This window comes from Centrocercus urophasianus, unplaced genomic scaffold (assembly GCF_019232065.1).
Source record: "Centrocercus urophasianus isolate 14NV4802_14NV808 unplaced genomic scaffold, USGS_Curo_1.0 seq_13, whole genome shotgun sequence".
NCBI classification, from domain to species: Eukaryota; Metazoa; Chordata; class Aves; order Galliformes; family Phasianidae; genus Centrocercus; species Centrocercus urophasianus.
This window is the reverse complement of record NW_024884475.1, coordinates 17,319,209-17,344,471: the sequence shown is the minus strand read 5'-3', so window position 1 is coordinate 17,344,471 and position 25,263 is coordinate 17,319,209. Positions and strand designations below refer to the sequence as shown.

At 36.6% G+C, this 25,263-nt stretch overlaps 1 protein-coding gene across 2 annotated transcripts in view; it reads right to left on the bottom strand.

The window, feature by feature from the left end:
* Positions 1-25,263, bottom strand: part of STIM2 (stromal interaction molecule 2) — a 59,544-nt gene that overhangs the window by 2,502 nt on the left and 31,779 nt on the right. For both annotated transcript variants that reach the window (XM_042812038.1, XM_042812037.1), the window contains exons 2-10: positions 23,721-23,851; positions 15,257-15,371; positions 7,008-7,119; positions 6,231-6,346; positions 4,698-4,875; positions 3,611-3,788; positions 2,939-3,106; positions 2,655-2,755; positions 2,160-2,398 (exon numbers count right to left, since the gene is read on the bottom strand). In XM_042812038.1, the coding sequence (XP_042667972.1) occupies positions 2,160-2,398; positions 2,655-2,755; positions 2,939-3,106; positions 3,611-3,788; positions 4,698-4,875; positions 6,231-6,346; positions 7,008-7,119; positions 15,257-15,371; positions 23,721-23,851 (1,338 nt within the window). The remainder of the gene's footprint in view (positions 1-2,159; positions 2,399-2,654; positions 2,756-2,938; positions 3,107-3,610; positions 3,789-4,697; positions 4,876-6,230; positions 6,347-7,007; positions 7,120-15,256; positions 15,372-23,720; positions 23,852-25,263) is intronic.

Here is a 25,263-nt window from a genome sequence, read left to right as displayed (position 1 = left end):
TTTAGCAATCTCTAGATTAGTTTCTCTTCATGGAATCTCAGAAAAGGTTCAGTTCCTGTTTTCAGTGCTGGAAGTCACAACTTTCACAAAACAGCAAACAGCTGCATCTTTATCAGTACTCAGATTTTGTGATCTACTGGGCTGAGGGACAAAGAATGGCTTCCAAGTTCCAACATAACAGTTGTCATGTAACTCAAACTTCTGATTTTACTTTGAGGAATTCCCTACTGACCTGAAATGCAGGTATTAGCAGCTCAGAAATAAGGTTTTGCCACTACAAAGATAAGTCTATGAAACAGAAACCTGGAAGTTTACTGAGGTGAAACTACAGAATCCATTAAGGAAACATGTACTGTGTGTTCAGGTCAATTAGATGCCATTCTACTTGATGGTGTAAAAACCAAGACTGAACCATCGCTGAGAGGAATTACAAACATTTTGTTTACTTGTAGGTGCATACACGCCTACATTAGTGTAGGGATTATGAAGGATTAAGCTATGACAACTTAACATTTAGAATTTTCAAGTACAACTGAAACACACTATGTTGAGGAGCTAGCAGAACCTTAATCAGCCAATGAAAAACATCAAGTTTCACTACCCCTTTCTTATAATGACTTCACTCCATTCCCAATCACATTTTTCCTAACCCCCTACTGTTCTTCAGTTCAGGATTGATTAAACAGATCTTAAGAAGAGATCAAAGGACGTCAGGCCAGGTAATGAGCCCAGACCAGTAAGCTCAGTAGGTTCATACACTAAAACAGTGCTGCTTGTAACTGACCTCTTTACACATTGCCTTTTATCAGACATTTTGCTTCTGTCTTTCCTAGTGTACATTTGTCATTTTTGTCTAAAGGATGGGAATTATTTTAACCATTATCAACCTGTCACATAATTTTACTACTCTTGAACTGATTTCAGCAACATCATCATATTTTCTTTCCCTGCTCCCAAAGCATTTCCAATTCTGAGATTGTTTTCTTTTATTATGGTTTTTTTTCCTTGTTGTTTGTTTTTCACTGAGTACAAACTTTAAAATCACTTCCACGAAAGCAGACTCATGCCTTACCAAAGCTCAGAAAGCATATTTAAAGTTTTTTGTAATATTATTGCATCCATTGGTCATCCAAGGAATTTGTTCATAAGGTTTAAATCAAAGTCCTCATGGTAAAGATTATAGAGACAGTATTCTTTAGAAAGTGATCAGAACTTGCAGAAGAAAGTGTTGCAAGGGTTTTCAAAGAGGCCTGTAGAATACATGCGAGAAGGCTGGTAAGATCAGAAGGAAAGCGTGCCCAAAGCATATGGATTGAAACCAGCTAAGTGGCAAACAGTCCCATTATGCAACTTTAAAACACTAATTCTAATTTATTTAGAGAATTCCAGCCCTAGAAGAAAAACATACATATGACGAATGCTTTCTCCCTACTTAATATTTAGCTTGATGCTTCTTGAACAGCTACATGGGAACTTGTCTTTTTGAGCCTAGTTAATCACAAGTTCCCTGAAAGAGGCTCGTGTTGACATAATGACTCAAGATATCATGGTGGTCTGAATCCCCAGTGTATATATTTTGATCATAGTTTAACCAAAGCTGGATCTTCCTCCCTCCAGCATTTGGCCTCTGTGCTTCACACTCAAACAACTCAATGCATCTCAACATAAACGTTCTCCCTAAAAGCTTCCCTTGGACAATAACAAGAATTTCTTTCAGGCACTGAAGAATGTTTGAATAGATATGTATCACACTGCCTCTCAAACAAAGGGTAAGATCTACCCAGTAGCTGAAGGGATCCTAGGCAAACACCATCCCTGTCATCAGAAAGAACAGGTGCACTAAGAAATTCAACATTATAGATAAATTGGAGCATAGACAAAACATGCAAGTACAACAAGCAGGCTTTCAAAGCCTTAGCCTTTGAATCCTGCATTCCCCCTTCCTTCCCAGTCTCCAACAGTGAGAGGGAATAAAGGCTTTACTGCAAAACTTCATTTTCAGTTTATGCAAGTCTTGAAAGACAACTGAAAAAGTTACCTCAAATTTTATTTCTTCCAACTTTGCTCCAACTCTTATTTTTAGCACTCTCCTCTTGCTTGACTTTAAAATCCCATCCCTCCAAAGCTTTTCCCCTTTTTTTACTGAACTTAACACTTACCATGAAACTGTGAAACTATTGGAGGAGTATCTTCATCTAAGTCATCAACTCCCCCTGCAATTGGATAAGGAGGAATGGAAACTCGGGGCATAACTACCCAGCTGTGATCAGAGTAGAGAGAAGAGGTCAAGCTTGGTAGACCAGAATTGTGTGCTATTTGAAAACCACAAATCTTCTCAATCTGTTGCCACCGATAAAGACGCTCCCGCAAGCAGGTTGTCAACTCAGACAGTGCTTTCCTGAAGAAAAATCATACATTTAAAATTACATTTTTACTGACAAAGCAACACCTGTGCAGTCATTCTAGAATACCTCAAGGTTCATTAAGACAGTCCAAATATTCCCAACATCGATGTATTTTAATCTATTCACATAAACATGCAAAAACACTAAGTTCCATAACTCTGATTCAATTGTTCCAGGAATTCACAATTCACTTCCCTCCAAGAAAAAAACAAAATAAACAAAAAAACCACATTCTGGTATTAGACTTACTTGGCTTCAAGGATTTTATGGTCGACCTCATCCAGTGAAGAGCTGTGTGCAACATGTAGTGTTCCAAACACAGTGCTTCTCTTCTTTTTTATCTTTTCTGCCTAAAAAGCAGAAATGCACAAATTAAATACATAATGCATACAGCAATATACATGCAAAATGGATGAATAGTATAAATCAGCTCAAAGCAGAAAAGACACCCACACACTTACCTGAGAACTTTGTATTTAACGTTAAATTTATTTAGCAAAATATTGGTCTTTACAAAACAGTGAAGTCATTACCTCATCTTTGGCGATTGCTAATTGCATTTCAGCATGCTGTCTTTTGATATTGTAATATTGTACTTCAACTTCATGCGTTAACTGAAGCCACTTCTGCAATGCTTCAGGAACAGACCAATTACTTCTCAACTCAAATTCCTTCTCAGCCTTTTTTAGAGCCATGCGCACCTGACAATCAAAAAGAAAGCATCACCAAGATTATCATTAGAACTGACAGTAAAAGAATGTGAAATACAAACATCTTTTTATCCTACAGCAACACTCAGGCTTTACAAATCTTTTGCAAGTGTCACTCCCTCTCAGGAAGTACAGCAAACATTTCTGAAACTATACAAGGGCTGCTCTGAATGTTATTATACCTCCTCCTACACTGGTCCACAACATGCATTTGACCTGCTACTACTAAGAAGAACAAGACGAATCCCCTAGTTCTCAGTAAAACTTCTGTAATCCTGCTCCATGAATCTAGTTACATATGCTCTTAAGACCATAAAGTTCTACACAAAAAACACAACTGAAACTATAATGACAATTGACAGACTTTTGCTTTAAGTACTTTTAGACTTCTCCATTCAAATCTAGTATTGGAGAAAGACTGTTTTAAACAATTCCGAAGTTCTAAAAAAGCAAGAACCAAATTTATGTCAGCATTAAAATACAGTTTGCAGATACCTGCACCAGCTCCTCCTCTGCATATTTGAGCCTGCTGAGCTCACATTCAGCACCCTCCCTCAACTCCCTTAGGCGATGAGCTTCACGTTTGGCATCATTGATCTCATCCATCATTTTGCGCTCCAGATTTTGTTTTTCCACAGCTACATTTCTGTTCTCTTCCTGTGCTTTCTCAAGCCTTCACAGTTGAACAGAAAAAAAATGAGAAAACACACAGCATGTTTGTTAGAAGTTACCATCCTCCAGAGAAGAAAAAGTGTTCAACATCACAACAATACAAATTGAATGGATACAAATTGAAACAGAAGACTCTCTCTGGACACCAGGAAGAACGCTTGTGCTGTGCAGGTGAGCAAGCATTGGCACAAGATGCCCAGAAAGGCTGCGGAGTCTCCCTCCTCAGAGATCTTCAAAAAGCCACCTCGATGTGGTCCTGGGCAACCTGCTCTGAGTTGGACTGAACAGCCTCCAGGGATCCCTTCCCACCTCAGCCATTCTGTGACAATAAAAACTGAACAAGCCACATGAATCTGTGGCATCACAATGAGATGTTCAGAGTGTCAGACAAAACACATCAATTTCTCACTGAGCCTTCACTAAAGGTAATAAGACCAAAGTATCAGTTTCCATAGAAAATTGAGTTACAAACATACCAAAAGAAACCTAACAACTTTCATAACACTAAATAAGCAATATAATCAGTCAGAGTTTGATTCAATCTTAAAAGCTAAAAGTAGATGAAACATACATTTGTGTTCTCACTTCAACATATATCAGAAAATATAGACTACAAAGTTAACTATTATTTGAAAATAACAATACCTACTTCTAAATTAGTAGATAAAGACTGAACCACTATTCTCTACTCACATCTTAACTTTCTATCACAATTTCAAGTACCCAGGAGCAGTATCTACCCAAATCCCCATCAGCACTGAGATTAGTTTCTATTTATTAAAAAAAAAAAAAAAAAAAGAACAAAATGCAAAGGAATATTATTATTTTTTAACAAGTATAAATGATCTGTATCTATACTTCACCTCAAAAGGAAATCAAGGGCAACATTAACTTTTTTTTGTTTTTATACCTTTCCTGCAAGTCAAGAAGACTTTGTTCTGCTGTCTGCAAACTTTCCAAGTCCTTCATCATTTTTGTGATGTGTTCTTTCGAGGTTCTGTTCTGTGTATATGCAAACCAGCAGCCTCCAAAACCAATAACTATAGAAACCGTTAATACAAAATCCTTCATCCAGTTGTGAGGGGGACCTGTATAGAGAATAATATGATCATTAATTACTTCACATATACAGAAGTCACACTAATGAGTTAATGGGGTTTTTTTGTGTGTTTGAATTGCTGTGGTGTTTTTTCCTTCCTGCATAGTATAGGCTGTCATTAAACCTGATGTTAAACAGAATAATTACTACTGATTTCATACTTTAAGTTATCTCCAACAACTGCTGTTTGTTTACCATGCACAGAAGAAATTGTGTTCTAGTAAAATCTACATAGTTTATGCTAAAACATACTACACTAAAGAAAGTTTGCTGTATTTTTACATTGTGTAATCTATATCTTTTTTAAATGAGAGCTTTTCCAGTTACACTTTGCCAGGTTCCTAAGACTTCTCCTCTAAGTCTGTGCCCTCTGAAATATCCTGTACTAAGTTGAAAGGGCAACTGTAATAAAAGAGATCTTTGTAAGACAACTAATAGCAGCACTTTTTAAGAGCAAAATCTCAACTGTCAAAGTACTATATCCAAGATACACATACATTACTTAATTCTTCTATAGCCACCTGAATTTTTATAAAACAATCTTACAAAAACACTTAAGGTAACTCTACCCACAAAACTAGCGGTTTGTTTCCCAAACAGAACACTTGGTTAAATCACTACAATATACCTCATGCAGCACAGACTCCATGCTCTGCCAGCATCACTATTAAGTGCTTTGTTCTTTTGGTTAAAAGCAAACATTCCGATTTTAAAGCTTAACCAGATCTGTTCTTTTCCTCTCTTCAGATTACAGAGAAAAACCTTACAGCCATATTCAAGTTTTCATGCTATGCTACTGGAAAACACCTTGCAGAGTGAGGGCTGTAACATAACACTGGAATGTCCTGCAAAGGGAGGTGGTGGAGTTGCCACCCCTGGCAGTGTTCAAGGGGCGTCTGCATGAGGAGCTACGAGATATAGTTTAATTTGTGGTAGCAGTGTAATGAGAAGATGGTTGGACTAGATGGTCTTACAGGTCATTTCCAACTTGTGATTTTATGATCCTATGTAAGTGCTAAGTATTTTGATATCAGAAATCCCTTTTATGTTTCTCCTAGCTAGGAGTCTAGAAAGCACAGCCAAAAATATTTAGAAGACATCACAAAAGCCAACTTGCAGTCTAGAGGAGACACTACAATTTCTATGTAGTCTTTAACACGTATGTGGGCCTTTAATCCATCATTCTGACAATATTTTAATCAATTGTCCAGTTTTATACTGCATGTCAAGCAATCAGTATACCCACAATAAAAGTAAGCTATTCCACCTACAGAATCAAAAGTCACTGGACATTCCTGCTGTTTAATTTATACAATAAAAAGCCAAGGTAAAAAAATCACTAACGTGTGAGAGGTCCAAATAAAACAACATCCAAGGCTTTAAGTTGAAGCTTCTGTCTATGGCTCCGGTCAATTATTTTCAGGTGAGAGATCATGAAAGCATGTTCATTTACTGCTATCCTGTTAATGACAAAACACATTACATACTTCAACAAGCTGCACTCAAATCATTTCTCAAAGAAAATGCACCCACACTGTACAGAATTTTTGTTACATGGATTAAGGTCATGCAATCAGATTAAGAGATACAATATGATAATCTTGTTATGAAAAACAACGTGGCTAGGGAAGAACAATCAAATCATAGTGCTACCCTTTATGGAATATTAATAAAATGAATCCATCTGGTGTAATTAAAGGCAATGATTTGTCTAGAAACTTCTGGCAATTCAAAATATACACAATACTCAAATGTAGTAAATATGCTCAAGAAATGGTTTCCACACATAGTTCTAATATTTACCCATGCAATACATTCAAAGTTGTCCAAAAGAAAGTGAGCTAACGTACAGATAATTATGTAGTCATTGATAAAAGCTTCAACAGAAAAAGAGATGAAACTAAGATAAAGGAGCAACAAGAAGGAAACTATAGCTAGAATTACTTCAGCAGAAAAAAAAAAAAATAATCAGTCAGCCTTTAGAAATACCATGGCAATTCTCTTTTCTTATATTTGACCACATCCTAGTTAGTCTTCAGGTTCATGCAGTTGTTCCTACATAACAGCTAAATCAGCAGCCTACAGTGAATCATTTGAAACTAATTCACAAGAAGTACTCACCTGGGAAGTGTTGTTCCATTGACATTGCTCTCCCTAAAATTCTTTTCATACTGGGGCAGTTCAACAAATTCTGACAGCCATTGAAGAGTGTCCTCTTGAGTCCAGTTATGAACTGAGAGAAAAAAGGTTGATTAATTTTAGCAAAAAAAGCAATAATAAGGTATTGCGGACAAGCAGTAGAAAAAAAAAAAAAATCAAGTTACAGTGAGCATGAGAGTTTAGCCAAAAAGAACTGCAAACAAATCAGTATTCGCATTAACCAATGTCACAGCAGGTGCTGAAGCAATAATTTAATGTACCATATCAAAACCCCTCCCAGGAACCCGCTCTCATCTTCATAGAGGCTTGTGCAAACTAACCACAAAAGGGGAGCAAAGAAGTGAGAAAGATGGGAAGAGTGAAAGAGAATATTGAAAGATGGTGGATACTTAACAGCAGAATACATGAACTCCTTCAAAAGTCCAGGACTTCTGTATTATGTGCAATGGTATTCCCACTAAGAAAAATGCTTAAATTGATTCAAAAATCTCAAGTATATAATGGCAGGAGTCTATATAACCTGTCACAGCTATAAATGCTCTAAAGTAAATAAAGAAATATTAGAAATACTACCCATAGATTTATAACCTCCAAACATTTCTGGTCATCACAGTCCAGCTGCCCCAACCTAGAGCTTCACACCAATAAATTCAAAAAGCAATTTCATAGTTTCATACCCCATTTCTTCCCTTGCTTTTGCACCAGACCTTTTTTCCAGGTGTTGATCTTCAGACTCCATTTTGTCATAATACTCTAAACTTTGGTAAAAGATAGTTCAACTCTATTTACAGATTGTTTTTGTATTGCAAAGGTTCTTAACTGTTCCTTTAGTGGGAAACCATCAGGTTCACAGGTTGTTCTAAGCATTTGGAAAGGTTAGTCAAGATCATCTCAGATTGTCCTTAACTGCACCCCAGAAGTACTACACTCACAAACCAACTCAAAACAACTGCACAGTTTGGATTAGACGGCAAAAGTCATCTAAAATAGCTACTACACACTAGACACCTCGTTATTGACAGTACAGAACATGCAGTTCTGGTAGCAACAGTTCACCGAGTTTGCAAATGGAAAAATTAACAAGTTTCTCTTCTCCTGAAAGTATTTTGCAAATGTTAAAATCAAACTGAAATTGGTTCTCGTTTTTAATAAAACTTCAGTGATATTATACGTTTTACGGAAGAAATACAATTACTGAAGTTGTTCATAATAGACTAAGTTACTTTTGCTCTACTGCAAAGACAAAAAGATAGCCTTCTCCACAGAACACTGAAGAAAGTTCCCAAAACAATCTGGTAAGTTATAATGGGGAAATAAGTCACTATTCATTACCCATCACTGCACCAGATACCTCCATCAGTACAGAAAATCCATAGAGCAGCAAGGTCTATCTGTTCTGAACTAAAATGAAAACTTCCACTTGCTGTGATCTTCTCATATACTTTCCCATTTACAAAAACAGAAGAGACTGCTATTAACAGTTATACACAGGTGTGCCTACTTAAATGACCCCTCTCAACTTTAAGGTTAATCAGAACATGGAGTCAACTCTTATTCTAGCATTCCATATTCTGAACCTGTCCACAAGAAATTCAGCTTTGTTTGTTAAAACAAAGGCATAAGTAACAAACATTTGTCCTTTTAATAAATATTTCCTCTTCTCACCTTCGACACCAACATACTGAATCAGAATGAAGAGTAGTCAGAATGCCTGCTTCAGTTCTACAGAAACCCATGGCAAATTAGCTGTCTGATTAGAAAACTACAAATCACACAGTGAAAACTTCCAAGTTTCATGCTTGTCTAGGTCTATCAGAATCTTATTTCACTTCATTTTATCACTAGATAGGCTAGAATCCTCAGATTCAGGAAATACCTGGCTTTGTGTTGGTTTATTTCTTTGATTTATTTGTATATAACCACTACTCAATGTTAAAGAGAAGATAATTAAGCCTGAGTCTTGCAATTTAGACAAGCAACTAAAGTCATACATACAATTTATTTTTCCTGATTCCAATAAACAGTCCTTTTCATTAAGATTATTTTCCCCCCAATAAAAAACAGAGATGTGAGAAAAGTCTTTTCCAGGAGTCAACAGCTTTCCGAAAGTACAAGAAACATGTTAGAGTAGTTCCAAGGGCCAGTCTCTTAATTAAGAGATTAAAAAGAATAAGACAACAAAGATTCTGGGGAGGGGCTGATCCAGATGTCAATAAGAATGGCATCTAAAGCAAAGTAAAATACAATATCATGCACGCGGTCTGGCTAAGTCCTAAACCTCACAGTCCTTCCATTTTTATAAACAAATTCTTGCATCCAAGTATAGACCAGTATAGCTAAGGAAAAACACTGCCATCTTTCCCTCACATCTTATATGAAAAGCTGTTTTGCTTGATCTTTCATCCTAAACTGGTTATGCTCCCCCTCCCTCAACATGTTATCCATAGCTAAAAATTTAACTGCAGAACAAGCTCCTAATTCCCTACAGGATCTGTCAAGGATATCCACTTGCTCAGAAGCAAGTAAGTAGTAATTATCTGATTAACTGATCCAGTGGCAAACAAGTACAGCTGTAAAAGAGGATGTGCAATTAACTAATGAGTGAAAGTAATCTGCAGCTGGAAAAAAAGGCACACAGACACATTGCTACCAAATCTGAAGAACTGTGTGGTGTTTCTAGCCCTACAGCAGGGAAAAGAGGATTGTAATAACCTGGAAAGGATAAAGTGACAACAATCCATGGATTGAACAATGAAATTAGGAAATTTTACACATCAAGCTTAACCTTGAGAAAAGACACTTGAAACCTAACTCATTCATGTTAGGGGACGTGTTAGCAGAGTTCAAAGTTCCTCTGCAAATAATCAGTAGCATAAAAGTAAGATGCTTTCAGAAACAAATTGTGCAGAAAAAAATACGAGTCCAAATCTGATAGAGGACAATATTTTCAGTACACAGGAAAGAAATTATTCAGTTTTTAGAAGTGTATAAACAGGAAAACATTAGGATAAATGAAAAGTAACAAAACTTTGATCACATATTCTCTCTGCTTAACATCACAAAGAGCAAGCAAGCTGCCTTAAGTAACACAAGAAGGTACTACCATCACACCCAAACTACAGGGCAGGCTGAGATATCATTTAGGCTCTAAACAAAGTACACTTGTATCCCATATGAAGCTCAGTTTCCACATTTAAAAACTGCTTCCAAAATACACAGTTTCTTTGTAGAAATTGTCAGATTTTTACCTTTTACTTTCTATGCAATAGTTAGTTGCTTTTAATCTCTGTGTTTTATTTAAAACCAACAGAAAACAGCTTTCAACTAGATGGCAGAATAGGGGGTGAGGGCAGACCAATAGACTATCCTGGCAAACCAGAAATAAGCATTCTATTATAGGAATGTCCTCAAAGCTTCCTTTTATCACCATGGAAGCTTCCTTCAACTTAGGAAGAAATTCCTTTAGGTACCTGTAATGTTTGAGAGTATTAATGCAGAGAGCAGAATACAAAAACAAATTGCAATTTAACTTACTTTACAAAGTCAACCTTCACGCTAGGCAACTTACTCCAGATTCCAAATGATGCTGCACAACAAGTGTTCAACCCAAAGCGTTATCCTCCACAAAACTACTTCTAAGTTGAAATTGTTGTATGCCTGCTTGCGATCTATTTCTGCACGAGTGACATTCTAATGCTAGGTCTGCATGTGACGCCTCTACTTCCCTTTCCTGAAGCACCACAGCAAAGCCCTGGGAAATTCATTTACAACAGCCAAAACATTCAAGCTTTCTTTTTATTCACGTTTTCGATGCAGCATATAGAAGTCAAAAGGATCGCCTGACCGGTCTCCAATAAGATCTTACAACCAGCATATAAATTTATCCCTCAACAGCATACAGTAGTGAGAAGTAAGCTGGCCTTCATTCAGCAGAAGCAGCAACAGCCTGCTGAAACACGATACAGGAGAACTGATGACATGAGTGTACTCAAAGTCAAGCAGGCAGCTGCAGTTCACCTCCATCAGCACTGCCAATTAGAATGTGACAGCTCCAAGTGTGCTGAGGGAGTGACTTTTACTTATTTTCATCACCCAGAAAGAATACAGTAGATAGCAAATGGAGGAGTAGCAATTGAACGACTCAAAGTTAAAGGCATATGGCATTAAAGAGTAATCATGGTAGCCTTTCGTGTCATACCTATTTCTACAAGTAGCTATCTTGAGAGACAGCATGTCAGCAACATGCCTTGGGCAGGCAGGTGTAAAAGCCACAGTGTTTACACCCCAATGCAGCACCTACTCTCTAGACTTGCTTCAGCTGTTATTTGCTTATTTTGGATACCAATTTCAGTGTTTCTTTTTAAAAAACAGCTGTAAAAACACACTTGAAAGTAAAAGGAGCAAGATGACCCTGTATAAAGCTGTTCCTTGCTAACCCATATTCATTGCTCACTATGAGAACAGGCAATAGACATGCTTTTATTCATGTTAAACTTATTACAAAGCAAAGTTCTATGGAGAGGCAGCTGTAAAGTAAAATATTACAGTATCAGACCCAGTACTCTTACGGGCCTCCAAGACAGACCAGAATACATACAACAGCAATACTTTACAGCGAATAGTGAATGGCATTCATATTCTGAAAGCTGAAAACAGACTAATCAGGCAAAATCACAATACAGACAAAAATAACAAAGTGATTCCATATCAAGCATGAGGAAGGACTCCAAGGTTTTCACTGTAGCAAGACCTTCAGCAGCTGCATTACGTGAAATACTGTGCAACCAGTTCTTACAATTTTTAAATTAAATTCAAAATAAGTAAATGGTGACCCTATCTTTCCAACAGTGTAGCACTAAAAGCACAAGTCTAATTCCCCCTCGTACAGAATGCCTGTCTGCAGTACTGTACCCTCCCGCTCCAAATGGCATGCAGCCTTACATAACCCGGCCTTAGCTGGGTGCACACGTGCTTCCAGCCTCCAGTATTTAAAACTTGAGACAGTAAACGAATTAGAAAGTGCAAGGCAACCATAACATCTTCATGGCATGCAGTTTAGTCCCAGCTGCTGCAACAACACTTGTGAAATATTACCTCAGATTTAAACAGGTGATCATATATAAATAAAGCCTTTAAAAAAAATCTTTTCCTCTAATAAAGAAGGTACTTCAGGTTATCTTCTTTTAACACAGAAGAGCTCGAAAGAAAAACATACAGGACAGGAAAGAAGCTTTTGTTTTTTATAGAACAGTCGACACGATGCACTCAATACAGAGTAAACATCAAATAAACCATAATGGCAAAAAAAAAAAGTTTGTAAAAGTAGCTTTTTATAGAATTTACAATTAATCTGACAAAAGCAAGCTACTCATTAACTCCATGTTTGACCAGAATAGATCTATTTTACTACAGAAAAAAAAAAATCAAGACCCATGGAGCAATGCTACAGTGCCAAGAGTATCAGCACCCTGTCCATTCCCCAGGACACATCAGAGAAAGGATACCCAGCTGAAAGCTCCTGCCCTATTTTTACAGACTCCCTTACTACTGAGGCTGCATGCCTAAATACCTCTTATGATAGTAGCCAAATTTACATAATCTTGGTCCATTAGAGACAAAAAAACCTACAAAACATGACTGAGCAGAAATTACAGAGCAAGTTCATCTTCATCACCTCTGCTGCACAGCTACTGCCTCTTAATGACCCTTGTGAAAAAAACACACTGATTCTTCACCTCTAACTCAGCAATAACTAAGCCTGATACTTGAGAACAGATGAAGTACTCAGCACATGTGCAAATGATGATGAGTCAAAAAAAACAGCCAAATGCTGTAAGATGCAGATACGAACCAAAATAAAAATGGATATAAGCATAAAGAACAGATCAGCACTAATAGAAATCACAAGTCTTTTAAGAAACCAATGTTTTCCATGCTGAAAACAAGCTATGCTAGTTCTTAGCCACTCCTCTGAAAAGAATTGTGTCTCCAGAAGCTTGAGATTAAAAAATTTAAACGATCAGTGTCAACTAAACTAAGTGATGCTGATTTGTACTAAGGACTCACCAAAACTAACTGGCAACGGAGCAACAACAGCCCAGATGCTGATTTAAGCTATGACATGGTTCCTCTTATGATGGCAAAAAACAGCAATTCCACAGTTTCTTGAACTTGCACCAGTGGAGACTGTGTCTTACATATTGAGCCAGGTAGGGACATAAAGCCATAAGTAATTAAATAGCAATATTCTGATGTTTTTCTTGCTTCAAACTTTGTCCATCTTGCATCTTAAAAAGCAACCGTAAGCTATTTGATAAATACTGAAGACAAACATCCACACAAAGTAATATTTATGGGAAGGAAAGGGCAATTTTATTCAGTATAAACGTCATCTAGACGTATTACTTCTTAGTTTCTGAATAAGCAGAGGTGCCAAGGGCACTATCTAAAGCTTGTAACTGTCATACCAATACCTCAACATTCTACTGAGCAAAGTCTCCATGTACTGATACCACCACTTACACTACTTTCCACAATCTTGCTTAATGCTGTTAAGTTGCATTAAACTGGCACTACAAACTAGCAATTATATCAGAATTCCTAAAACGTCTAGGAAGGAAAAGTAATATCTTCCATGTTTCCCAAGTTAAATGAAAACAGATTTGAGAGGATTCACACTTTCTACCGATCACCAAAATCAAGCATGTTTATAGAAGAAATTCAGAAACAACAATTCAAAACTGTTTAGGTCTGATTCTAAGTTCTGAAAGCAATGAAAAGGTTGGTAATCACAGAAACAGGAGTTTGGAATCTCTGAATTACAGCAATTTAAGTGAAGATTTAAAAACATCTAAACAACTTTTCATCTTATGAGGAAAAATTAAAAGAGAAAATAAAGAAAATAAAAAAGCATCTCTATCAGCTGTATTTCAATTAGCAACATAAAGCTTTAATATCTTTAGCTTAAATCTCACTTTTCCTAAAGCATCATTTATACCACACCATTAGTACCGCTTGGGAGTTTCACTCTAGAGGGGGCTTCTTCAGTGCTCAAACAGTATCTATAAGGAGATGCAGAACAAAATCACTGTAAAGACAGTGAGATCTGACAATACCCTCAAAAACTTGTGAGTCTTACACTGTTTGCTACGTTCAAGAGACCTGGAACAAATTATACCAGAACTACCTGTTTACTGAGTATTATTACAGCCAGAATTACATATAATAATTCTAGGGACAATTTTAGGGAAATGATTTTTCCCAATAATGCAGCTGTAGTATTTTCTTTGCACAAGATCTTTTGTGAAGGAGAACTTGCAGAATACTTGAAAAGATTAGATAGAAGAAACACTGGTTAAAATACATTTATTACAGCAAACAGTTAACCAATGGTAAATGCACATTTAAGTGCCCATGTTAGCTGAATGAAAAGCATGTTAATCTTCCCATTTCTATTCTTTCTTTTCCATTTCTATTCTTGTTCAACTGATAGCACTTTACAAGTCTCCAAAGTGCTCATTAGTAACACAGTACCTTTTGAAAAGGTTAAAAAAAGGTATAATGCTTTTAATAGCTCTAACATCCGCACCCTCTAGAGTTTCATTTTAATCACTATATTCTAGACCATATTCAGCAATGAACAGAAAACAGCTACCATTTGATATTTGATATTGATATTTCCTCCAAAATGAAGGGGTGCACGCTGGGCCATTATTTCAATGTCCTGTATTCCAAGTTTTAAAAGACTTTACAACATGTTTTATTCTAAGAATTAGGTTTCATAGCCAAAGGAATTCGTACAGTGGAGACACACTGGAATTTCTACTTTACTATGATGTGCATAATGTTTAAAAACACTATGATAGCAACCTTCAGGAATTACAAAATTAAAAACAAGCTCATCTGGAATTCAATGCCTGCAACAGGTACTTCCATAAATCACAACCTTGTGTCAATGAATTTAAGCTATCCTAATTTATTCACAATACATTCCACACAGCACATGGAAATTAACTCTAGATGGGCTGAGCGAGTTTTCAGTTGGATTTATACGAATATCTACTCCCTGTGCTATAGGGTACTACCATAGATTCCTGAAGATGCTTAAGCACAGGTCATCCATTTACTACTCTAAGTGACTTGGTAAAAAATGGTTGAATTATGTCTATTTCAATAAGCACCATGATTTCTAGTTATTCCTTTTTACCTACCTTCAGATGTTTTCCATCGTCTCCATAGATCCTCAATAGTGATATGCTTGTCTTCTCTATGCAGGTGGCTATGTTTATTAGAAGCATCCTTATACTGCATATCTTCCCTTAGAAACTAAAGAAAACAGGAAAACATCTTTAATTCCCAAGTAATACTGATTTCTAAACAAAAACTAAGTAAATTGGGCAGAAGAGAATCTTTACCATCTCTTCCCTGTGTGAGCAGCACAAAATTCAGGCAGGTCAACTACGTCAGATTCAGAAAGTTTACTATTTTTACAGACTTGATTTGCAATCATTAAGTCCTAGAAAAACTGAAGTTGCAGTTGGTAGTATATTGACACTATTATCAGTATATCTTAGCCTTACAGCATTTACAAGTATTTATCATGTCAATCACTCTGCATACTTCTCCTTTCTGAATAGATTTAATCTTCTTCACCTTTGGAAGGCAAGACCATATAATATTTGAAAACGTATCAGTCCTTTATGGATAGTGAGTAATACTCAAATCCTGCTGTAGCAGTTAAAGCAAACTGCCTGAGGGATGAGAAGAGAGTACTAATATTACTACAGCCTTTTGAGTAACAAAAATTTGTCCTACTTAAAATTGAAAGACCGAAACCATCCTAGAGACTATTTTCTTCTTACTAATGATGCCTCAGTGGCAACATTTCAAGTACCGAAGAACTACACATAACTGTTTCATTTGCAGTGATTAACAGGAAGCCTATATACCAAAATGCCATGTTGTTGGGCTACAAAGCCAGCAGAGGGAGCAGGAGTTAACAGATCTATTCACAATCAGCTCAGCTGCAAACACAGTTACACCAGCTTTTAGGTGAAAACAGCCTAACTTCAAACTTTCTTCACAAATACAGAAAACAGATCCAAGTTCAAAGCACAAAGCTTTCAGATAGGAGAGAAGGAGAATGGAAAATACCAATTAAATACTCAAGGAAAACCTAAGTTGTTTTGTTTTAAATGAAGTATCCACACAAACTCGTAGCTTGCATTTAACAATCCACATGTAGTAACTCCTCAGGACGGGTTATGCACTTCTGAGAATTTCTCCATGGAATTCTGTTCACCTGTTCAGTCCCACCTACCTCACCCCTTTCAGAAGCTGTGACAATAACAGTAACATCTTCCTTCACAGGCTCCTCTAACAGAAGACTGTCACAATGACAAAGTTACAGCATGAACACCTAGACCAGACAATGCAACTTTTCGGAGAAGGGATGCACTGCATTATGAAGAGATAGGAAAGTCAAATATGCTTTTTGTTTTGTTTAAAATACCATTTTTTCAAAAAGGCCTAATACAGAAATTGTTCAGGAGGAGTTGTCTTAAATGGAAGAAAGCCCTAAAAACAGAACAATTCTGGTAAGAGAAAAAAAGGGGGGAAGAGGGTGGGTGGATTTTTCTATTTTTCATCACAGCAGCTAATCTCTCTTCTGTTGCCCTGGCCATTAAGCACACAAAGAACAGGTTAGAAAAATAACTCTAAACAGAGGTTAAAAGAATAAGCTCTGAGAAGAAAAAACAGCCAAGGATTATCTTAGGCAGCAGAATTACACACACACAAAAAAAAAAAAAAAAAAAGAAAAAAAGGCCTTTTAAGAAGACTATAAATTTGAAACCAAGAAAACAGATGAGTTGCATAAAAATACATCAAGAAAAAAAATCATTTGTTAATGTAAGTACTCGAAGCAGAAAGTGCTTTTTTTTCTTCAAAAAAAGAAAAAGGCAGACACCTAGATTCAAACCTTCAATTCCCAAAGGCTGGAGATACCTGTACTCCTACAAAAACTCACATCCCAGAGCCCAGAATTCAGCAGCATAATAAGGTGCAATGGTAATGAGAAGACAGTTGGACTAGATGATCTTATAGGTCGTTTCCAATCTTGTGATTCTATGATTCTGTGTGTAATGAAAACATTTGCCCTGAAACAAACTGAAGCTGGAGTCCTGTAACAGCTACAAGGTCAGGCGAGCCACCAAATTCCTCTTCAGAAAACCTTTGGTACTCCAACAGTTAACTCAAATTACAGCCAACCTGTCACTAAACACTAGCCTGAAGCAAGAACCATCACCATCATAAAATTTTCATCCTTCTGAAGAAAAAATACAAACCAAAATCCAATACAGGTCTGACGTGCAAATAGCATTAACAACCTAAAGCCATGCGTAACACCACAAAAAAAAAAAAAAAAAAAAAAAAAAAGATGCTAGGCAGTTTGAGTACTGAAGTTTCAAAATATCTTTGCCTGTTGAGGATCAAATGAGCAATTGCATTCTTCTGCAAAACAGTGCTGAAGTTAATCACTCTCGCTAACTACAGAAGGAAGCATTCATCTGCTGTGTTTATTCCTTGTTCTGGAGTAAGACTCAAGTTTATGATTTCCAGTTTCAGAAGCTTAAAATAGACTCAAACTGACACACTTTAAGAGCAATTAGTAACATATCAGTGTTAGTATCTCCCTCCAGCAACTATTCCTTTATTATACAATATAATTCCACCCAGTTTTCTTATTTCCTTCATTTTTATTTCTTCAAAGGACACTCAAAAAAAATCAAACTACAACCCTACCTTCAGATACAGCCACTTCTAAAAGCAGCCACCATTAGATAGGCTTTCGGGAAGCCCTGTTGCTGTGTATTATCTGTTGCTTTCAGATACACGGCACCAGGCAAGCATGTTCTTAAAAGAGAATGTGGCACACAGCATTCACCATTTCTCCCTGTAGAAATAGCTTCTAAAGATGTGAAATAAGGCAACGTATCAAAGCCTATTAGACACACTAGTAGAGAAACAAAACTGCTTCCATAGCTGCAAAGGCAGAAGCTACTGTATATTAGCATTATCTATAATCCTAAATCTAGAATTTCTATCAAAAGAGATTATTGAAGTTCAAAAGAAAACTTCACTTATTCTACTGTAAACGTCACAGTCCCTTCAAAGGAAGGTAAAATTTCTGCAAGCACACTTCCTTGTAGCAAGACTGCCTGGCTGCAATGTTCATAAACAGGTTCAGACAGCCACATATTAGCTTAAGTAGCTCCATAGAGGCACAGCATGAGCTAGATCTCATTCAAAACACTGTTGAATAAGTTTCTATGCAACAGTACCCATGATAGCACCCACTGTTGTTCCACAGGACTCCCTGTGCAGACAGCACAGTGACACGGACATTACATCTGGGGGCAAAGCAGGCTCCTAACTTGCCTGCCATGAGAAGGAACTGCTGCATGGACATGCTCTAAGTAGCTACAAGGAAAAAAGGCAGTTCAAAGTAACATTCAACATTCAAAGTAAACAAGACCTCTTCGCACATCTACAACAAATTTAGTTGATAACTAAAACTAAAGAGTAACCTCAAGAGTAAGCCAATGGCTTTGGGAGGAAGAGTTTTGTCAGTCACGCTAGTAAGTATGTAAGGTATACTCAAGTGCAAGATCCATGGTCTTCACACAATGTTTTTGCACAGAGAAGTAAAATGAACTCACAAGATATCCTGGAGATGCAAAGCAGCTGAAGCATTTGCAGTCTGAGCTGCTTAAGTAGACATCTCTACAAAAGAGCACCTTGCCCAACAGTCTGACTCTGAAGCACTGACTACTTTACCTAATTATGAATACCAGTGTAGGGACATTGATTATAAAAATGATGACAAAAATCAGAATACAATACATCCTTCAAAGTTTCTTTTCTATCTTGCTGTGTGTACATATGCAAACAAGAAACAGCAGCTCAGGTTATAGCTGTACTCCTCCCAGCTGAAATGACAACACCTGCAGTAAGATCCTGGAGCATAACAAGGTCCCAAGACACTAAAACAAAAGGGAGATGAAGCCTTCCAACTTCATTACACAAAGTCTGTAAGTTTAAAAACATTTGGATGGATTTCTTCAGAGCAGGCTCAGAACCACTTTTAATAGCTCTCTACCTTGCTACCTCTAAAAACCAAAACATCTTAGCTGGCAAATTATGTCCATATGTCCATCAAATGCCCATCCACACTCTCTACCAGACACTTTTTTTTAAAAAAGACTACATACAGATGTACTTGTCCACTACCCCAAAAATACTTTGCTACAACTTCTCTCAAGATTTTTAAGATTTAACAACCAAAAACAACAGAGATACTGATATAGATTAGATTTTCTTCAAGAACACAGAAGAGGCTGCTCACTTAGAAACATCAAGAGTTTAATGACACACAGTCATCTTCCATCTCATGCTTTAATGCTCCTAATACCCAAAATATTCAAAATGTTAGCACCACCTTACTTGATGCTTAGTTCTTCAGGATTTCCAACCATGCAATGCAATGCTTGCAATTTCCCTGAAATGTTTAGTCCTTACCCCCTGACCAAAAAAGATTATTGAAATGAACAGAGTTGTCATTTAATCTAGTAAATTACCTGGGTTGTTGTTTGTCCGTCCCTCCCCCCATAGAAACACACAATTACTTAAGGAATTAAAGAACAAAGATATCCACAGAATTCTTATACCAACTCATCTTCACAGCTTCACAGCTTAACAGCTCTCTCTGGAGTAATTTGGAAAGTTTCATGTTGTGTTACATTTTATTTCTTCAGATTCTAAAATAGTAATGTTAATGCATAATATTTTAATTTAGTAACCTTCTAAAGCAGAGAGTGATGTGTGCATGCATCATCCTAATTGCTAAAAGAAAGGAAGCCCATACAACCAGGAGCATATCACTAGCAAACTAATTACACAGTAAAAGTGAACAGCATTATCTGATTCTCCTCTACAACAAGAACTTTACTCACACATGAGCACCAAAGACAAGGTGCATGAAGGCATACATTTCCCAACTCACCCAGATGCTAGAAATTACTGATTTTTCCATTGAGCTGTTAACACTTGACTGCTCCATCTCCTCCATTTTGACTTCCTACTGGATTTTTTGACAGTTTTGGATTTCGGTTTTTGTTTGTGTTTTTTTTTTGTTTTTTTTCTTGTTGTTTTACTCCAATTCATCATCTTTCAAACATACTCATGACACTGTTTCTTTCATCTCTCTTGGATTATTCGTATCTTGGATGCAAATATGACTTCAAGCCCTCAAATAACAGCTGTACAGAGCATGCATGCGTTCTGAAATGGTCACTTCTACTTCAAGGAAAGTCTTCACCTGTCAAACTTATCACAGCCAAAGCACTGTTTTACTATTCCTGATCAGATCATACATGTTATTTTTCTGTTTTAATCACTGTACTGGAGACAGTTTTCCTTTTTTCCTTATTATGCAAGTGTGCTCTAAATAAAATACAAATATTAAATCAAATAATAAACCCAAAGCTGTAAATCACGCCATTGGTTTTTGTGTTACATTGTACACACAGTTGAGATACCAGTATTTCAAAAACACCAACTTATCAATTTCCTACAGTGATATTTCTTGAGGAAGTTTCTCGATGAAGGATCTACATGTAGAGCTTCTTTGGAAAGAGAAGAAAAAGCTCCAGAATTAACAAGCATGCAAGTCTGTCTTACTGCTTGAGCCTCACCTCTAAAACAGGCAGTATATGCATTGTGTAACAGATGCTTCCTGAAGCAGACAGCCTCCCACAGCAGATGACTAAAATCTCCATCAGTAATGTCCTCCCTTTTAGTTACCCTTCAACAGCCTACATATTTAAACCAAGGTAAACAACTGCAACCTTTTGTACATAGATAGTAAAATATTAGTAGGAGAATTGATAAATTCATATTCACCTACCCTAACAATAAATAGACTTCTTTCTCCACCCTTCCTTTTTCCCCCACTCTCTACTGCACCTTTGAATTTCATGCTGACATCCTACTCAACAGGCTAAATAGACAGCAAAGCATAATCTATTATCCAAATAAGCTTTCTTTTTTCCTTTAGTTTTTCTATCTTTAGACATCTTAGTTTATACTGAGTAGTCTAACATATCTAACAGAAAGACTAAAGGGGAAAAAAAATCTAACCAGTCCACACTAACTAGATTCCTTCTATCCTTCTTAGTCACTGAAAAGCATAAGACGTTTAGTGAGGTCATCCAATAAATTCCATGGAATAAAAATTAGATGAAGTTTAAATCAAGTTCCCCACATGAAGGACACCCAAGTTAACTACAAGCTTTTTTCAGCTTCTAAAAGGCCCCCAGTTACAGTCAGTTTTTGAGGAAATAAAGTTTCTTAGAAAAGTACAAGCTTTCTTACTTTCAAGAGAAATTTATGGAATGGTTTTATGTGAGACTGCTATTTTACAGGGAAAAAAAAAAGGTCATGAGAAACTTTAGAAAAAGATGCCTGGAGTTACTGTTAGGAGTTCTCAACTGAATTAGCAAATTGAAATAGCTAAAATACTTTAACAGCTTTACCTCTTGTTACCTTTCCTCTCTCAAAATAACTTATTTACAAGAACTTCCTTCCTTTGTGTAAATATATACTTGTAATCATAACACTGTGTTAGTTCAGCAAAAATTTAATGTGCTTTGTTGTATTTTTCCTGCCAAATAAAAAACATGGTGAATATCAATACAATGCTCTTCCAGGAGTCTTGTTGTAAACAAAAACCATGCAGCACAGAACAGTAGAAAAATCTACTAACTTGTTAACCCACTAACTCATAGTACCTGCATTTAAGCAAGACTTATTTCCAGTAAAGTGGCTTATTATCTGTTCTCATCTTTAACCAAAACAAGCAGCATTGCCAACTCTCACGGTTACAGAAAACACCTGCTTCTGAAGCAGTGTCTATTAGGACACATTTTGTATATATTCTATTGTATATACTGTAATAAGGTAACCAGGTAAATATATTCTTAAACTATCAAATTTTTGAAGATTGAGATGTGGTTACAAGCACTACAGGAACATACAGATTACTAATTGTATTTACAATTAAAATGCAATTCTTATTAGCAAACCTAAAATTATTATCTTGGAAGAAAGTACATCTATGCAAATACACACTATTTGCAGGAAAGTAAATGAAGAAAAAACTAACGTATTTTTTATTAAACACTTCAATGCTTTAAAATAAATTAAGCGGCAGAGAAAGGGTTACATTTCAGCTCATTTAGTTTATGCACAATGAGAATTTTGAACATACAGTTTTAGTAATCTTGCATACGACTTATAACAGCATCTCTTCAAGAACTGCTCAGGGAGCAGTTCGGAAATAAAGACGAAGTCCACTGGACACAAGGGCAAGCTTTTTGAATATTAACAGAAAGCCAACAGAAAGCTTCCAATGCATAAGTATTTCAACATTTTTCAACATATTTCAACCATCCTGAGAAGGCGTTCAGAAATCTCACAGCCACCAGAATTTCAGTTCACATGCTGGATTGTCCATATCCTGAACATCATGATAAGCAATTTAGCTCTAATGTTACAGAATGTCAGAGCTTAACTGCTGCCCCATGGCATACTTCAAAGTACAGGGTGAAATTTTTTCCTCAAAGTTACTTCCTTAAGTATGTTATTTTACTTGGGATCATTTTCCCCACTGTATAGCATTCCTACAGAAAACTCCTATCGAGCATCACCATCATGACCATACAGAAGAGAATCAACATAATTCACAACTTATGTCATTCAGTGAGAACTATCTGCCCTATGGAGCTACAGAATAAAGAGATGAAAAATTAGACTTTTCTCACTCACCTTAAAACCACATGGTAATACCTTCTCATTTTTAGGGGACATCTTCATTCCCCTTCCTTTCTCCTACCAGAAAGCAGGAGAAGCAAGAACAATGAAACTACAAGTATTTATCTTCATTCCTCCTCAGTGAATCTCAGATCCAGATGGTCAAGTTAAGTACAAAAGCAAGACCTCTTCCAGAGTCAGCGGAAGAATGCCTACCAAGCTCAGCCAAGCACAACCATAAGCAACCATGCTTAAGGCAGGCCTAAATAACAAATCTTCATTAGTCTATAGGCTATAATAGGACCATTAACCTACAGCAGAAGGTTCTTACTACTTGCCCATAAACATATAAAGCATGACAACAAAAGACTGTTCTAGAGTATCTTTAATAGGTATTGTTTTGAAGCAAGAAGTGTCTGAAAGAGATCTGAGGTAAGCAGGAAAGCCCAGCAATACCCTGAGAAAAAAAGAAACTAAAATAAAAGTTGGCAGTTCAAATCAACTCTTTGTTAACCTAACTGCAAGCTAAACTAAGGTCTGCCTCTTAACGCTAATCACAAAAATATCCACTTTATGTGTGAGCCTTAAAAACTTTTCTTTTAGGCTACAACAATGGACTAATATATTTCATTTTTGACACCTCCAGAAACCAGATTTAACTTCCACATTTGGCCATAAAAAAGAGCCAAGTTTTAAAAAAGGAACAACTACTCGAGTTCTGGAACATCAGAGCAGCTATGTAAAACAGGGAGAAAAGGACAGACCTTGCAGGTATGCACAAGTGAGGGCTTTCTATCCTCTCACCTCATCACTTTCATCTACTTCAATTCCACCATCTTTGTCATCATCCATTTGCTTATGGATCATGCGAAGGGCTTCCAGGCTGAACCGGTCCTCCTCAGTAAAGCATGGTGGGCTGAGAGAACTGCAGGGATCTAAAAGGGGAAAAACAGAACAGAAAATATTAGTTACTGTCTCTCTAGAACATGATGATCCCAAGCAAGACACAGAATGTGAGTTTTTGTATGTGCATATGTATCTGACTGCACTCAGCCTTCAGATTACATGGCAAACTTTTACCAAAAAATGATAAGAAAAACAACCTCTTTTTAACTAGCCTCACAGAAGAGGCTGGGATAGACTCCTGCAATCCCATCCCCCACCCTGTAACTATCTCTAGTTCTATCTGTCAACTACTCTGCGTGATCTATCGCTGCAGCACCAAAGAAAGCCACTGTCTCATTTCCAATCTCCTTTCAGAAAGCATGGCAAAAACAAAGTGGAGGAGGGTGAGAGCAAGAATAAGTTGTCATGTCCTGCAATCGCAGCTTCATAAGCAAATAAAGGAATGATAGCTAAACTGTAGTAATACTATAGGTAGTATACACAAGCAAAATACACACAGACTGCAAGTGAAGAAAGCACACCAAAAAGAAAATAAAACTGACAAAAATATTTGATCTCATAACCCTGTACATGCTGATCAAAAACAGCAATGTCACCACAGAGTAGGGTTCCAGGCCAAAAATAGCATCTTCTCATCCATGATTATTACAGAAGGCTCGTGATTTGTGCACATCTGATGGCTTTGCTATGTCAAATTAGGTATCTGTTCTTCACCTTCGACATGACGTGACAAACACTGCTCAATTCTACAATGTTTAACAATCAACCCATCATTAAAGATTTACCCTTCATAGACCTTTTCATTAGTTAGTAGCTAGTTTAACTAGTTCTGATGCATTCAGAACCAAATGATAGGAGATGCAGAAGAATAATAAATGATTTTTAGTTCACCATTATTTCCCACTATATTGTCATTATTAAAAGGCGCAGCTCCAATTAACTACAGCTAGGCACATTCTGCTTAACCCACACCAATACAATTGGAGAAGGCATGATTATCTTTTGCTTCTTCTACTACCTACCAGAAGACTAAGCTTTCATGTTGCAAGAAAAGATATTAAAGCTTCATTTATATGTAACATGAATGAAACATATACAGATTGATAGGATCTAGGGTTTACATAAGAAAAAAAACCTTAACATACCAATTAAATTGGCACGATTCTGCTTTTCTGTCTGTTATACATTAAAAATAATAACTATTAAGAAACACCCAGAAGACTCTACTTGCATAAAGCTACAAAGTTGAAGTACAAAGCCAGCAAATAAGTCATAACTGAGATCTCAGACACATTAGCAGGGCTAATCCTACTACAGACAGACACGAGTCCAAAGCATTCTTGCTTTATACACAAGTTTCATTACAGAGAAATTGACAGTTCCATCTGTGTCCATATTTCAACTAAAAGAAAGAAGAAAAAAAAAAAAAAAAAAAAAAAAA